At 45.7% G+C, this 14,287-nt stretch overlaps 1 protein-coding gene across 1 annotated transcript in view; it reads right to left on the bottom strand.

Moving 5' to 3' along the window:
- dscaml1 (Down syndrome cell adhesion molecule like 1) overlaps positions 1-14,287 on the bottom strand; it is a 462,975-nt gene that overhangs the window by 1,364 nt on the left and 447,324 nt on the right. Inside the window, exons 28-32 of the mRNA XM_078532812.1 lie at positions 9,143-9,261; positions 6,792-6,944; positions 4,061-4,255; positions 2,303-2,608; positions 1,938-1,943 (exon numbers count right to left, since the gene is read on the bottom strand). Of these exons, the coding sequence (XP_078388938.1) occupies positions 1,938-1,943; positions 2,303-2,608; positions 4,061-4,255; positions 6,792-6,944; positions 9,143-9,261 (779 nt within the window). The remainder of the gene's footprint in view (positions 1-1,937; positions 1,944-2,302; positions 2,609-4,060; positions 4,256-6,791; positions 6,945-9,142; positions 9,262-14,287) is intronic.

Here is a 14,287-nt window from a genome sequence, read left to right on the forward strand (position 1 = left end):
GTAGCCCTGCCAAGATACCTAGATGGTGTCTGCATATTTGAAAATTAGAGTGTTGCTTTCGATTGAAGAACTCTACGGGTTAAAAACAGAGTTAGTAACAACGCAAGAATCAGCCACATAACCACATGACAAGTGGAAACAGTTTGCCTACAAATGGGGTCATTATAAGTGATAAATCACAGGTATTTAAGATTACGTGATAAAATGTTGTTTTGGGAGCTCTTGCTCGTAACTGTAACCATGGTGATACCAATTAATTATATTTAGTAGGAAGCACTGTCTCAGAGGAGTTTCTTTTTGGAAATGGTCTTTGTCAATTCTTGTGATCATCAAGGTGAGGGATGTTAGCTCTGTGGAATGAAGCACTTCCTATTACTTACACCCAGTGCCAGCATCAAACACTCCCAGGACAGGTACAGCATTGGGTTAGATACAGAGCAAAGCTCCCTCTACATTGTCTCCATCAAGCACTCCCAGGGCAGGTACAGCATGGGGTTAGATACAGAGCAAAGCTCCCTCTACACTATCCCCATCAAACACTCCCAGGACAGGTACAGCATGGGGTTAGATACAGAGTAAAGCTCTCTCTACACCGTCCCCATCAAACAATCTCAGGACAGGTACAGCACGGGGTTAGATATAGAGTAAAGCTCCCTCTACACTGTCTCCATCAAACACTCCCAGGGCAGGTACAGCACGGGGTTAGATACAGAGTAAAGCTCCCTCAAAACTGTCTCCATCAAACACTCCCAGGGAAGGCACAGCACGGGGTTAGATACAGAGTAAAGCACCCTCTACACTGTCTCCATCAAACACTCCCAGGACAGGTAGCACAGGGTTAGATACAGAGTAAAGCTCCCTCTACACTGTTCCCATCAAACACTCCCAGGCCAGGTACAGCAAGGATTAGATACCAAGTAAAGCTTCCACTACACTGACCCATCAAACACTCTCAGGTGAGGTACAGCATGGGGTTAGATACAGAACCAAGCCCAGTCTACAATAACTGGAGTATGGTGTCCAATTCTGGACACCACTCTAGGAAGGATGTGAAGACTTTAGAGAGGGTGCAGAAAAGATTCATAAGAATGATTCCAGGGATGAGGGACTTCAGTTATGCTGATAGATTGGGGAAGCTGGGGTTGTTCTCCTTAGAGAAGGCTGAGAGAAAATTTAATAGAAGTGTTCATATTCATGAAGGGTCCAGAGAGAGTTGATGGAGAGAAATTTCTACCTTGGGCAAAAGGGTCAAGAACCAGAGGACATTGATTTGAGGTGACTGGTGATAGAAGCAACAGTGACTTGAGGAAAACCAACCATTTTCATGCAGTAAGTGGTTTAGATCTGGCATGCACTACCTGAGAGATAGAGGCCGATACAATCGGGGCATTTAAGGAGAGATTGGAATAAACACCTGAAGAGAGAAACTTTGCAGGATTACGGGGATAGGGCGGGGGTGTGGGATTAACTGAATTCTCTTACAGCAATCTGACACGGACAAAACAGGCTGAAAGACCTCCTTCTCTGCTGTAAACATTCCATGATTCTATATTTCAGATATGCTCTTTCTTTAAACACTCCTGGGTCAAATTCAATGCAGAATTCTATCTATCCTGCCTCAACAACACGTAACAGCCCCAGGCTCAGAAAAGTGCTGTCACTATTAGAGACCAAGTGGCTGTCTCTGAGTATCAATTATAATTCAGTGCTCAATTGTAGATCAGAAAATGCTGGAAATACTCAACAGGTTAGGCAGCATCTGTGGAGAGAGAAACAGGGTTAACGTTTCAGGTCGATGACTTGTTGTACACTTTAGACCTCAGATCTAGACAGAGATGACACAAGTTTCTATGTGTGTAACAGGTTTTATTCATGCTTTAAAATGTCTACTCCATGCTCCAGCTCTGGCTTCCAGCTCTTTCTACAACTTTGTTTACTTTTCTCTGAGTCCACACCCAGACTTAACCAATCAAGCACAGTGAGCATCAATCGTAAACAGGCTCACCTAATCAAACACAGAAAAATTAAACACAACAGACCTTTCACCAGAACTGTCCTGCTGAAAAAAAAATCACAGACCTAAAATACTAGGCCCTGTTTCTCTCTTCACAGATGTTGCCTAACCTGCTGAATATTTCCAGCATCTTCTGTTTTTATATCAGATTTCCAGAATCCGCAATATTCAGGTTCTCAATGATATAACTGTGCTTTTCAATTTCAAATTGCTCGGCAGAAACCTGAGCGTACTATTCTAGAATTGTACCTGGGGTGCGTTGGATGCCACGGCTCTGGAAATCCTTACCGGCTCTGTGGGCGATGGGCACAGCAACATTTTTCCCTCGGTCCACATCTTGCGGCTGTGGGGGGGATGCTGTGAATCTACAGATGCCTGCCTCAGAGGGGGTGCTCATGGAAGTCATGCTGTCAGCATTCTCGTTAGTCCCGGTGGTCATCTGATCAGAGGAGCTATCGGAGATGAAGCACTCTGTGATCTCGAACTTGGCATGTTGTAGCTGTTCCTCCAGCTTGGCGTGTTCGTAAGCTCGGGCCAGCTCCTCATAGGTGGAGGAGGCGCTCTCTGTGGAAACCATGCTGTTCCGGCCTTTGTCTTTGAAGAGAAAACATAAGAGACATGAACGTCGTGACTAAAAGAACGGAATAAGGCACCCTTTTTTTTTTTCCATTTGCCCATGGGATGTTCAGAGGGCATTTAAGAGTCAACCACATTGCTATGGGTCTGGAGTCACATGTAGGCCAGACCAGGTAAGGATGGTAGATGGGTTTATACAACAATGGTTTCATGGCCATCATTAGACTTTTAACTTCAGGTTTTTTATTGAATTCAAATTGCCATAGTGGGACTCAAACTCAGAGCATCAGAGGTCTCCAGATTACCAGTCCAGTAACAATACCACTACGCCACTGCTAAACCTGCTGAGAAGGGCTGTTGATGAGAGGACACAGATTTAAGGCAACTGGCATAAAAGCCAGAGGTGAGATGAAGAGATGATAGTTTTTTTAAAAAAAAAGTGCCCTATTACGATCCGGTATATGGAATTGGATATAATCTTGAAGGAGAGAAAATTTGTAAGTCTATGGGAAAACAGCAGAGGAGTGGGACAATTTGGATAGCTCTCTCAAAGAGCCAACACAGGCATGATGGGCTGAATGGCCTCCTTCTGCGCTGTAAGATTCCATGTTTCTGACCGTTTGCAGAATTTGAGTTATTCACAGCAGCCAAGAGGAAACGAGATAAATGCTTGCAAAATAAAACCGTTAAAGGGCTTGAGAAAAACAGCTGGGGAATAGGATTAAAGAAGAAATCCCCAATACTGTAGGGCCTCCTTCTGTGATGGAAGTTCTTGCATTCTGTATATTAAATTATTCTTTTTTTTTCAATACGAATCCTGTTGGATGAAGTCTTTCCCTTAAACCACAACATTTTATTTTCTTGCTGGATTTAATTTAGGAGATGCTGAGTAAATCGCATGCAGTGGAACAGCAGTTATCTCTCAATATACAGGACTCTAATGACTGAGTGTTGGTCTGTACCCAGCCACGTACCCAGTACAGGCTTGACGTGTGAAAGGGACCCTGGATCTAACTCTCCTTGACAGCCATTTAGGCTGCCTTCTCTCTTACATAATGCTCTCCCTGGATTACTCAAGGGTCTGACCAAATCTTGGGCAACAATTCTAGAGGCACCGGCAGCACCTCACTACCTCCCGCAAGAGGCCATTCCTCATGTACGTGTCTGACAGTGAGGCAAGTCATTCAGTCAAGCCGAGACCCACCCTTGTCCTCACTATGTGCCTGTACACATGCTTTCTGTAGGACAGTGATTGGGAGCTGAGGCTCCCCTCCCTAGCCTAGCAACATTGAGCTGATTGGAGGCGTCCATGGCCAAGACCAGTTAGCTCAGCTCAGACTTGGTTCGCTTCTTTATTTGCCTGGGAGTTATCTGGTGATGTAGCTTTTTTTTTTAACATCTAGCACCCGAAATGTTTAGTGATATGACAAAAAAACAAGAACGAAATGGCCCGACCCAGAGCTCTCTCACCTGTGTCCTGGGAGAGACTGGCGCTGTAGCTGTCACTTTCGGTCACTGTTATTCCATGCTGTGACCCCACAGTTCTCCAGTCAGAGGTCAAAGTTCGGGCTGGGGTAGAGGCTTGACACTTGGTCAGAGTCCATTGGCTGGAGTATCTGTTCCGTGTGCTGTGTGCCGATTTGACGCTCTTCCTAGCAACAGGATCTGATGGGAAGAGAGGAGAGAGAGTTCTTAGATCTAACTAACTTCTTACTCCTAACTCCACGTTGTTTCCCACAAGGAATGCCGAGGCTCACTTTTGCCGTAACGTGATTCAACCACTTAACATGAAAGCGCGGAAGAGGAGGGTACAACAGTAGGAGGGTATATCCAAACAGTTTACCTGCAGTCATTAGATTATAAGGCTCATTAAGTAGGTAATACATTCAGTAAATCCCCATTGCGCTTCTGAGGTGGGAAGAGGTTCTCCTGAAGTCACTGACTAATGTTGGAATTTGGTTCCCACGATGTCGCAGGCCATTTTTACATGTGAGTGTAGACAATGGTAACCGTCTATTTGATTGAGGGGGCGAGCGGGTGTCACAGTTAAGCCTGACTGTGCCCTCCATTCGACTTCTCTATATACATAGACACACACACAGACAGACAGAGTGACACACACACAGACAGAGTGACACACACACAGACAGAGTGACACACACACACACACAGACAGACAGAGTGACACACACACAGACAGAGTGACACACACACACAGACAGACAGAGTGACACACAGACAGACAGAGTGACACACACACACACACAGACAGGGTGACACACACACAGACAGACAGAGTGACACACACAGACAGACAGGGTGACACACACACTCAGACACAGACAGACATAGTGACAGACACACACACAGACAGAGTGACACACACACACAGACAGAGTGACACACACACACACAGACAGGGTGACACACACACAGACAGGGTGACACACACACACAGACACAGACAGATATAGTGACAGACACACACACAGACAGGGTGACACATACACACACAGACAGACAGAGTGACACACACACAGACAGGGTGACACACACACACAGACAGATATAGTGACAGACACACACACAGACAGGGTGACACATACACACACACAGACAGACAGAGTGACACACACACAGACAGGGTGACACACACACACAGACAGATATAGTGACAGACACACACACAGACAGGGTGACACATACACACACGCAGACAGACAGAGTGACACACACACAGACAGGGTGACACACACACACAGACAGATATAGTGACAGACACACACACAGACAGGGTGACACATACACACACGCAGACAGACAGAGTGACACACACACAGACAGGGTGACACACACACACAGACAGAGTGACACACACACAGACAGGGTGACACACACACACACACACACACACACAGACAGGGTGACACACACACACACACACACACAGACAGGGTGACACACACACACACACACACACACAGACAGGGTGACACACACACACACACACACAGACAGGGTGACACACACACACACACACACAGACAGGGTGACACACACACACACACACACACACAGACAGGGTGACACACACACACACACACACAGACAGGGTGACACACACACACACACACACACAGACAGGGTGACACACACACACACACACACACACACAGACAGGGTGACACACACACACACACACACACACACACAGACAGGGTGACACACACACACACACACACAGACAGGGTGACACACACACACACACACACACACAGACAGGGTGACACACACACACACACACACACACAGACAGGGTGACACACACACACAGACACACACAGACGCACGCTGCTGGTGGTCAGGAACAGGGGCTCTGAGCTTCCTTTCCTTGCCCTGGGATGTCAAGTGTAGCATTCAGTGCTGACTAAGACCTCCTGGTCTCCGGGCTCAGTTGCCACGCTGCCCTTTATTAAACTGCCAGGAGCCGTGTTTTCTGTCTATCCCACGGGTTTTATAAACTGAATGCAAATATAAATGCAGAAAATCCTGGCAATGTGCAGCAGGCCTGACAGCCTCTGTGGGAAGAGAAACAGAGTTAACATTTCAGGGCGGAGTCAGAATGAGTCAAGTTCTGAAGAAAGGTCATCGGCCTGAAACATTAACTCTGTTTCTCTCTCCACAGGGGCTGCCAGACTTGCTGAGAATTTTCCAGCATTTTTCTCTTTTTATTTCAGATTTCCAGCATATCCGCAGTATTTTGCTCTTACGCAATTAGATGGGTTGTTTCTCCATCTTATTCTAAAGAGTTACATCACGTGGGCTTCCTCTCGCGTGTAGTGAAGGTGTGGAACCTACTTCCAGTTGCCCACTTTGACACACCAAATCCAACTCCGTCTCTCACAAAGCGAACACGTCAGAGTTGAAAGGTTACATAAAATTTATACAATTAATAGGCCGTCTGGCCCACTGTCCTGTCCCAATGTTCATCTCCACAACGAACCTTCTCCCGCCCCCTTTCACCTGATCCCATCAGCCTATTATTTTGTTCCTTTCTTCTTCATGTACCTATCCAGCTTCCCCTTGACGCTGTTCGCATCAGCCGGTAACGAGTCCCACATTCTAACCAGGCTACTTTTAGATTCTACTGACCCGAATTCGCACCGTCAGGGCAAAACCCTGAGAAGAAGCTGGTACTCACTGGTTCCGGGACGGATGTCAGACATGTCAATCAGCGGCCCTGTGTTCTGAATCATCGCTGGATGATGGAGAGACACGCCAGTGCAGAAACTCTGGGGGTTGACAGACTGACTAAATTCGGACTCTGTCGCAGGGATTGTGGCCTTGTCGTCTCCTGTGGCAAAAGGAAGGCACAAAGCGGGAATGTGAAGAAAAGCCCGAGATGCTCCCCACATGTTGGCAAAAGAACCAGAGGCGACATGGGAAGAGAAGAATTTAAGCAGCGAGTTCTTATAGCAGGAACTCACCGCCTGAAATGGTAGTGAGAGAGCAGATTCAATGGTAACTTTCAAAAGGGAATTGGATTAGTCTATGGAGAAAATCTGCAGAGCCATGGGGGAAAGAAATAGGAAATAATTGCATAAAAACAGAAAACGGTGGAAATATTCAGCTGGTCGATCAGTAACCGTGGAGAGAGAAATGGGGTTAAGATTCTGATGACCTTTCATTTGGACCCGAAACGTTAACTCTGTTTCTCCCTCCACAGACACTGCCAGCTGGGTATTTCCAGAATTTTCTGTTTACGTCCCAGATTTCCAGCATCCGCAGTCTTTTCCTTTTGGAGTAATTGGAGGGCTTTTTCCAAGAGCTGGCAGGGGTAGGGCAGACCGAGTTACATCACGTGGGCTTCCTCTCGCGTGTAGTGAGGGGTGGAACATACTTCCAGTTGCCCACTTTGACACACCCAATCCAACTCCGTCTCTCACAAAGCGAACACGTCAGAGCTGAAGGGTTACATCAAATTTATAGAATTAATAAATAGGCCATTCGGCCCACCGTGCTCTATCAGTCTATATAATTCTATGACTGAGACGAGGAAGGAGAGGGAACGGGGCGTTGTCCCCCTCAGTTTGAGGAAGGTTGCCCAAAAAACATGCAGTACAAAGTCAAACCAAAATGAGCATCAAAACTGAAGAAAGCACACACTATCTGATCAAAATCAATCAACTTTAACCCATAATGCTGCAAACAACAAATCGGTTCCCACTAGCTGCTACTATTCTATAGATTTCTCCTCCTTCAGGTCCCATGTCCTAAGAGGGCATTGGTGACCATGGGCTTCCATTGGATTGGTCTGCGATTATGCTTGGCAAAGTACTGCAGTGGTTTTCCGTCACCCTCTGCAGTATGGCTGACCAGGCAACTCTCCTGCTCTTACCACCCGCCATCAGGTGTATAGGAAGGATTACAGGCTGATAACCAACCTGTTTGGCCTCATTACGAACATACCTTCTGTGGCCATGAAGTCCTGGAGTGGACTTGAACCCAGAGCATCTGGCCCAGAGATAAGGACACTACCACTTCGCCACAAGACCTCCCGGTTCAGTAGATTAAGGAAGTCAAATGTGAGATTATATTCTGTCTTTTCACCGCAACTAGGATAACCTTCTAGTTGTAACCTCGATTGTACTTCTAACTCAACTAAATCTGCCACCTCTGAACAGGCCGAATCCAGTTCCTTCCTTTGTTCCCAGTTTATGCATGCTAATTATATAGGAGCAGGAGTGGACTATTCAGCCCCTCCAATTTAAACCACCACGGCTGATCTGTACTTCAGCTGCTATTACCCGCCATTGCTCCATAAATCTTCAAACCCTTACCTAACAAAAGGTTTATCTATCTCTGTCACGAAAATTTCAATTGATAAGATGCACTTGAGCAAAAGTATTACTCTTCAGGGACTCTGGAAGTACAAACACAATCCAAATAGAATTTTATATCAGTCCCATTTTCTCCCTTTGTACAGCGGAGCTATTTCAAGCAATATAATTTCTGGCATGTATCAAGATTCATGGGAGAAAAAAACACAGGATAAGAAGGGCTGCTGCTGTGAAATAACAATCCAGATGGGGAGCTTTGCCCTGCCACACCCACACCCCCTCCCTCCCCGACCTCACTTCCACCTCTCCACCAACTATCCCTCCAAATCCACTCCACCTTTGCCCTGGGGAACACACGTGCAAATAATCAGGGCTGAACAATTTTGAGGGACTTGGGGGGACAAAAAAAGGCACATTTGCACAACCAACTCCGCCGACTGGACTTCTCAACATAAGCCCCAGTCTCTCTCCGACTGTACACCTAATTGCCCTTTGAACCCATCTATGTGGTGTGCCTCAACGGCCTTCCCTGGTGACTCAACCTTTGTGTGGTGAAGCTCCAAGTGCCTTCCCTTCCAACTCCCAAGTCTCCAATTCTTTTTCACCTGCGCGCACTGGCATCGGAACCCTTCCCCGCACGTAACCAATAACAGCCGGAATCTTGGCATAGATCAAGCATGACCCAGCACAGTGCCAACTCTGTGCCACATACCCAGCTGTTTGATCCCCTCTTTGTCCTCTATGAGCAGTTGTACCCTTGGGATGTCAATGTGAAGCCGAGGCCCTTGTGGCTGCCCCTTCACTGGGGTATCGAAACTCCGATTGTTCTTACTGCAAGAAAACATTTCACAAATAGAATGTCATAGTTTGGATAACAAGAACTTGCATTTACACAGGGTCGCTGGAGCATCACCAAACTAAATCTGACAAACTTAAAGCTAAGTAGCTAGAATAGTAGGTTCTTAGTAAGCATCAAGTGACAGCCTAAAGTAAGATAGCAAAGCTACAAACAGTATGAAGTCCAGTTAACTGTTGGACTCAGGCCACAGAGTCGGGGCTGCAAACACCAGTGGATTTACCTCGCCTTTCAGTCTGGAGAAAATAAATCTTAAGATGTGAGAGGAAATAAAACTATTTGGTTGAGCCAAGCTTCCTAAATGTTTGACGTACTCTGTGCTGCCAGGCAATGGAAATGGGGATCAGTACCGAAACCAACAAGCTCTTCATGGGCCATGGAGGCCAGCCTCGATCAGTAGTTACACTTTATGTACGGAGAGTTGGTATTCCCTCATCAGAAAGGAAAAGAACTTGCATTTATATAGCGCCTTCGACATCCTCTGGGTTTCACACAAAATGAATAATTTCAATGTAGGCAATTGCAGCAGCCAATTTGCACACAGCAAGGTTCACCGAACTGTAACTGAGTTAACTGGCCAGTCAGTCTGGTTTTAGCAGTGTTGCTTGAAGGATAATTTGGCCCAGACTGATCGATGACCCCCCCCCTCGTCATATCGTACCATGGAATCCTTTATGCCAATGCGAACAGGCAGATGGTGCTTCAGTGTTGTATCTCATCCAAAAGATAGGACCTCTGACAATGCAGCAGGCTCTCAGTGCAGCACTGAAGTGTCTGTTTAGGTTTAGTATTTAATCCCCAGAGGGGGCCCCGAACCCATAATCATCTGATTCAGAGGGGAGATTGCGATTAACCGAGCCAGGGCTGACACTTATCAGAACACTAGGCTGAATGTGGTGACAAGGTCTCAACAAAGACTTATCCTCAAGTTATTCTTTCTACCGGCGTTGAAATATTTGACTAACATCCCCTCATTACAGCCACGGAAACACACACGGCCTCTGGTAATTACATTATTTTTTTCACGGAGGGATTTGTTCAGTTTGGGGTCTATTATTGTCCCCGCAGCAAGTTCTGGCACTGATGCCAACCATCTGTGCAGTCTAAGGCAATGGTAAGCAATGATATTTACAGATGGTGATTAGGGAACACATCAAGAGATAATCTGCAGATGATTTTTTGGGGGGAAATTTCATGCCAGTATGCACAATAATACAGCAGGGATTCCTTATGAAATGCAATGAGCAATCTGAGGGAAGGCTGTCTCAGAGGAATTGTATTTAGATATCTTAGGATAATAAGGAAGCGATCTCGCTTTGAGTAATTGGGTGGTATAATGAGTTTTCGGTTCCATAGCTTTTAGTACAAATGCAACCTAGAATCAAAGAATCGTAGAAACGTCCAACACAGAAGGCCATTCAGCCTTTAGATCCTGTACTGTCTCTTCAGAAGAAGTCGTGGAAAGTACAGAGATAGGAGCTGCGTTCATCCAGCTTGACCTGCCAGAAGCCTGAATTCACATCCAAGACTCAATAGTATTTAGCATTGGCTAGCTTACACATGATCCCTTCTACTGTGGGCAGCTGGTAATGCTCTCTTTGTACTGCCCGGTTTGGGTCTCTGGGATCCTGACAGACTCGCAGATTCTCATCTGATTTTTCTACAATTAGAATTGGATTAACCCACTTTGTCGGTTCTTCAATTTTCTCGATGTGAAGTTTCTCCATTCTGTCCAACTCTGCTTTCAGTCGGTCTCTCAGCATTACTGGTATTTTCCCGGGCGGGTGTATTTTGGGTGTCACAGTTTCGTCAATCTTGATGGTGTGTTCTCCTTTTAGGCAGCCAACCCCCTGGAACACATCTTCATACTCGCTCAGGATGTCACCAGTGGTGACAGTCATTATTCTGTTGATTATCTTCAGGTTTTCACAAGCTTTGATTCCAAGAATGGGTTTTGCATCAGTTTTCACCACTATGAATGGTAGTGCTTGAGACTGATTTTTTGTAGGACACTAAGTCTGCACTTGCTTTCTACAGCAATTTTTCCACCTGTTTAAGTAGACAGCTTCACTTTGGTTTTAGTTAGCTGTTTCTCTTTGCTTATCTTATGGGAATGACATTTGCTTGTGCACCTGTGTCAAGCTTGAAATTCACCATCACGTTGGCAATTTTTAAATCAACCTTCCATTCGTCTTCTTTGGAATTCATTGTTACGGCACCAATGAAAAGTTCCATTTCTGTGTGTGTCAATCGTGCACACTTTCTTCAATGTACGCATCTTAGTGAAGTGATTTAGCTTATCACAGTTCTTACACTGCTTTCTGTAGGCTGGACAACTACATGGTAAATGCTCTGTTCCGTATCGGCTGCATTTAAATGTTTTAATAGCAATTTTGTTCTTCTTACGTTCAGACTGTCTATTTGTTCTTTCCCGGGGCTGTTTCTGTTTAACTGCATCTAACTGCTTGACCGTGTGCAGCTTCTCATCTTCTGTCATCTGTTTGATCTGGCATTTCGTTGTCTCTGCCACTCTGCAGATATTTATGCTTGAGATTAACTTCTCGCAAAAACCGATTCCGCAAGTTATTCTATCTAGGACGAGTGACTCTTCAAGCTCTCCAAATTCACACAATGTTGGATCCCAGTCACCAGTTTTTTGGGACTTATGGATCTGGGTTGCAGGCTTGTGGGATGGCTGAGTTGGTACAACAGACAGAGCTGATCAGCAGACGCTTCTTAGGTGGAACGCATTCTGTTTAGTTACGAAGGTACTCAGCAGCTAGACTTGTGTGCTTTCAACTCAAACCCTACCTCCATACTACTGATTACTCACGACAGACTACTGACTCGAGGTAGCCCGCGCTACTCCTCTATTGGTTACATAAGATCATGTGATCTTCCTTTATAACATCCTTCTTAAAGGTACACTACACATTACATAAAACCATAATTACCACACACAGTTTAGCTCTTTTTCTCAGCTCAGTTACGTACTGACCAACGTTGTCACTGCCTTGCACGCATGTTAAAGAAAAAAATCGGTACCTTTCGTACATGATATTTTTCTTAGGGCTGCAGTAGGTTTCGAATTTTTCCATTATTTCTTTCAAGTCATTTTGTTTCTTATCACTTTCAAATGTGTGTGTTATAGATTTCTAGTTCTGCTTCCCCTGCTACGTGAAGAAAGAGGGAAGACTGTACCTGCGGGTCTTTTTTATCACTGCCCATCTCTGTGAGGTGCAGCTCGAATCGCTGCCGGAATCTCCTCCAGTTTTCGGGCAGATTTCCCTCCACAACTGAGCTCTGTCGGTGGTTTCAGAGCCTCCATTGTTGTGTTTAGTTTATTTCTGACACCAAGTCTTTTTTTTTTGTTTCAATGATGCACGCAGGCCGTCGACATTGTAGCTGAGCCAACTTTATTGATAACACATTTTCTTAACATAAACTCATATCTGCAGTAACTGAATCCTATCCAGACAGGCTCCACCATGTGCTAGCCGACCTTCAACTCCCAGATTAGGGTGACCCCCTGTCTTGTATAGAGTACCGTAGAGTATCTAATACTGGAGTCCACTATCACAATCAACTATTATCATGACACCCTTCTGAGGTTGAATTTCACCTGTGTCTTTGTGTGTGAATGAGTGTAAAATGTGCTTGAGATGGTTGTTAAGGGTCTTTGTTAGAAGAGAATGGTACTGCGGGCTGGTGTAGAAATCTAGAGACCTGCGCTAATAATCCAGGCAGCATGAATCCAAATCAGCTTGCAACTTTGAATTCAGTTTCTTTCTAAAAAACAATGCCTCCAATAAAAGGTTGGCATAAAATTCCAACAGATTCACTGATGTCCTTTAGGGAAAGAAACCTTCCTTGCCATACCTGGTCCATTTGTGACTCCCGTTGCGAGTGGCATCACCACCATCGCAGGGGGACAAGATGGGTAGAAAATGCCAAACTTACCATTAATGTTCACATCAAGGATCACAGAATCACACAGTGCAGAAGAGGCCCTTCGGCCCATCGAGTCTGCACCGACAGGTGAGAAGCACCTGACCCACCTACCTAATCCCATTTACCAGCACTTGGCCCATAGCCTTGAATGTTATGATGTGCCAAGTGCTCATCCAGCTATTTTTTAAAGGATGTGAGGCAACCCGCCTCCACCACCCTCCCAGGCAGTGCATTCCAGACCGTCACCACCCTCTGGGTAAAAATGTTTTTCCTCACATCCCCCCTAAACCTCCTGCCCCTCACCTTGAACTTATGTCCCCTCGTGACTGACCCTTCAACTAAGGGAACAGCTGCTCCCCATTCACCATGTCCATGCCCCTCATCATCTTGTACACCTCAGTCAGGTTGCCTCTCAGTCTTCTCTGCTCCAACGAAAACAACCCAAGTCTATCCAACCTCTCTTCATAACTTAAATGTTTCACCCCAAGCAACATCCTGGTGAATCTCCTCTGCAGCCTCTCCAGTGCAATCACATCCTTCCTATAATGTGGCGACCAGAACTGCACACAGTACTCCAGCTGTGGCCTCACCAAGGTTCTATACAACTCCAACATGACCTCCCTACTTTTGTAATCTATGCCTTGATTGATAAAGGCAAATGTCCCATATGCCTTTTTCACCACCCCACTAACATGACCCTCCGCCTTCAGAGATCTATGGACACGCACGCCAAGTTCCTCAGAACTTCCTAGTGTCATGCCATTCATTGAATACTTCCTTGTCAAATTACTCCTTCCAAAGTGTATCACCTCACACTTTTCAGGGTTAAATTCCATCTGCCACTTATCTGCCCATTTGACCATCCCATCCATTTCTTCCTGTAGCCCAAGACACTCAACCTCACTGTTAACCACTCGGCCAATCTTTGTGTCATCCGCAAACTTACTAATCCTATCCCCCCACATAGTCATCTATGACGTTTATATAAATGATGAATAATAGGGGACCCAGCACAGATCCCTGTGGCACGCCACTGGACACTGCCTTCCA

The sequence above is a fragment of the Cetorhinus maximus genome, chromosome 2, assembly GCF_964194155.1.
Source record: "Cetorhinus maximus chromosome 2, sCetMax3.hap1.1, whole genome shotgun sequence".
Classification (NCBI taxonomy): domain Eukaryota; kingdom Metazoa; phylum Chordata; class Chondrichthyes; order Lamniformes; family Cetorhinidae; genus Cetorhinus; species Cetorhinus maximus.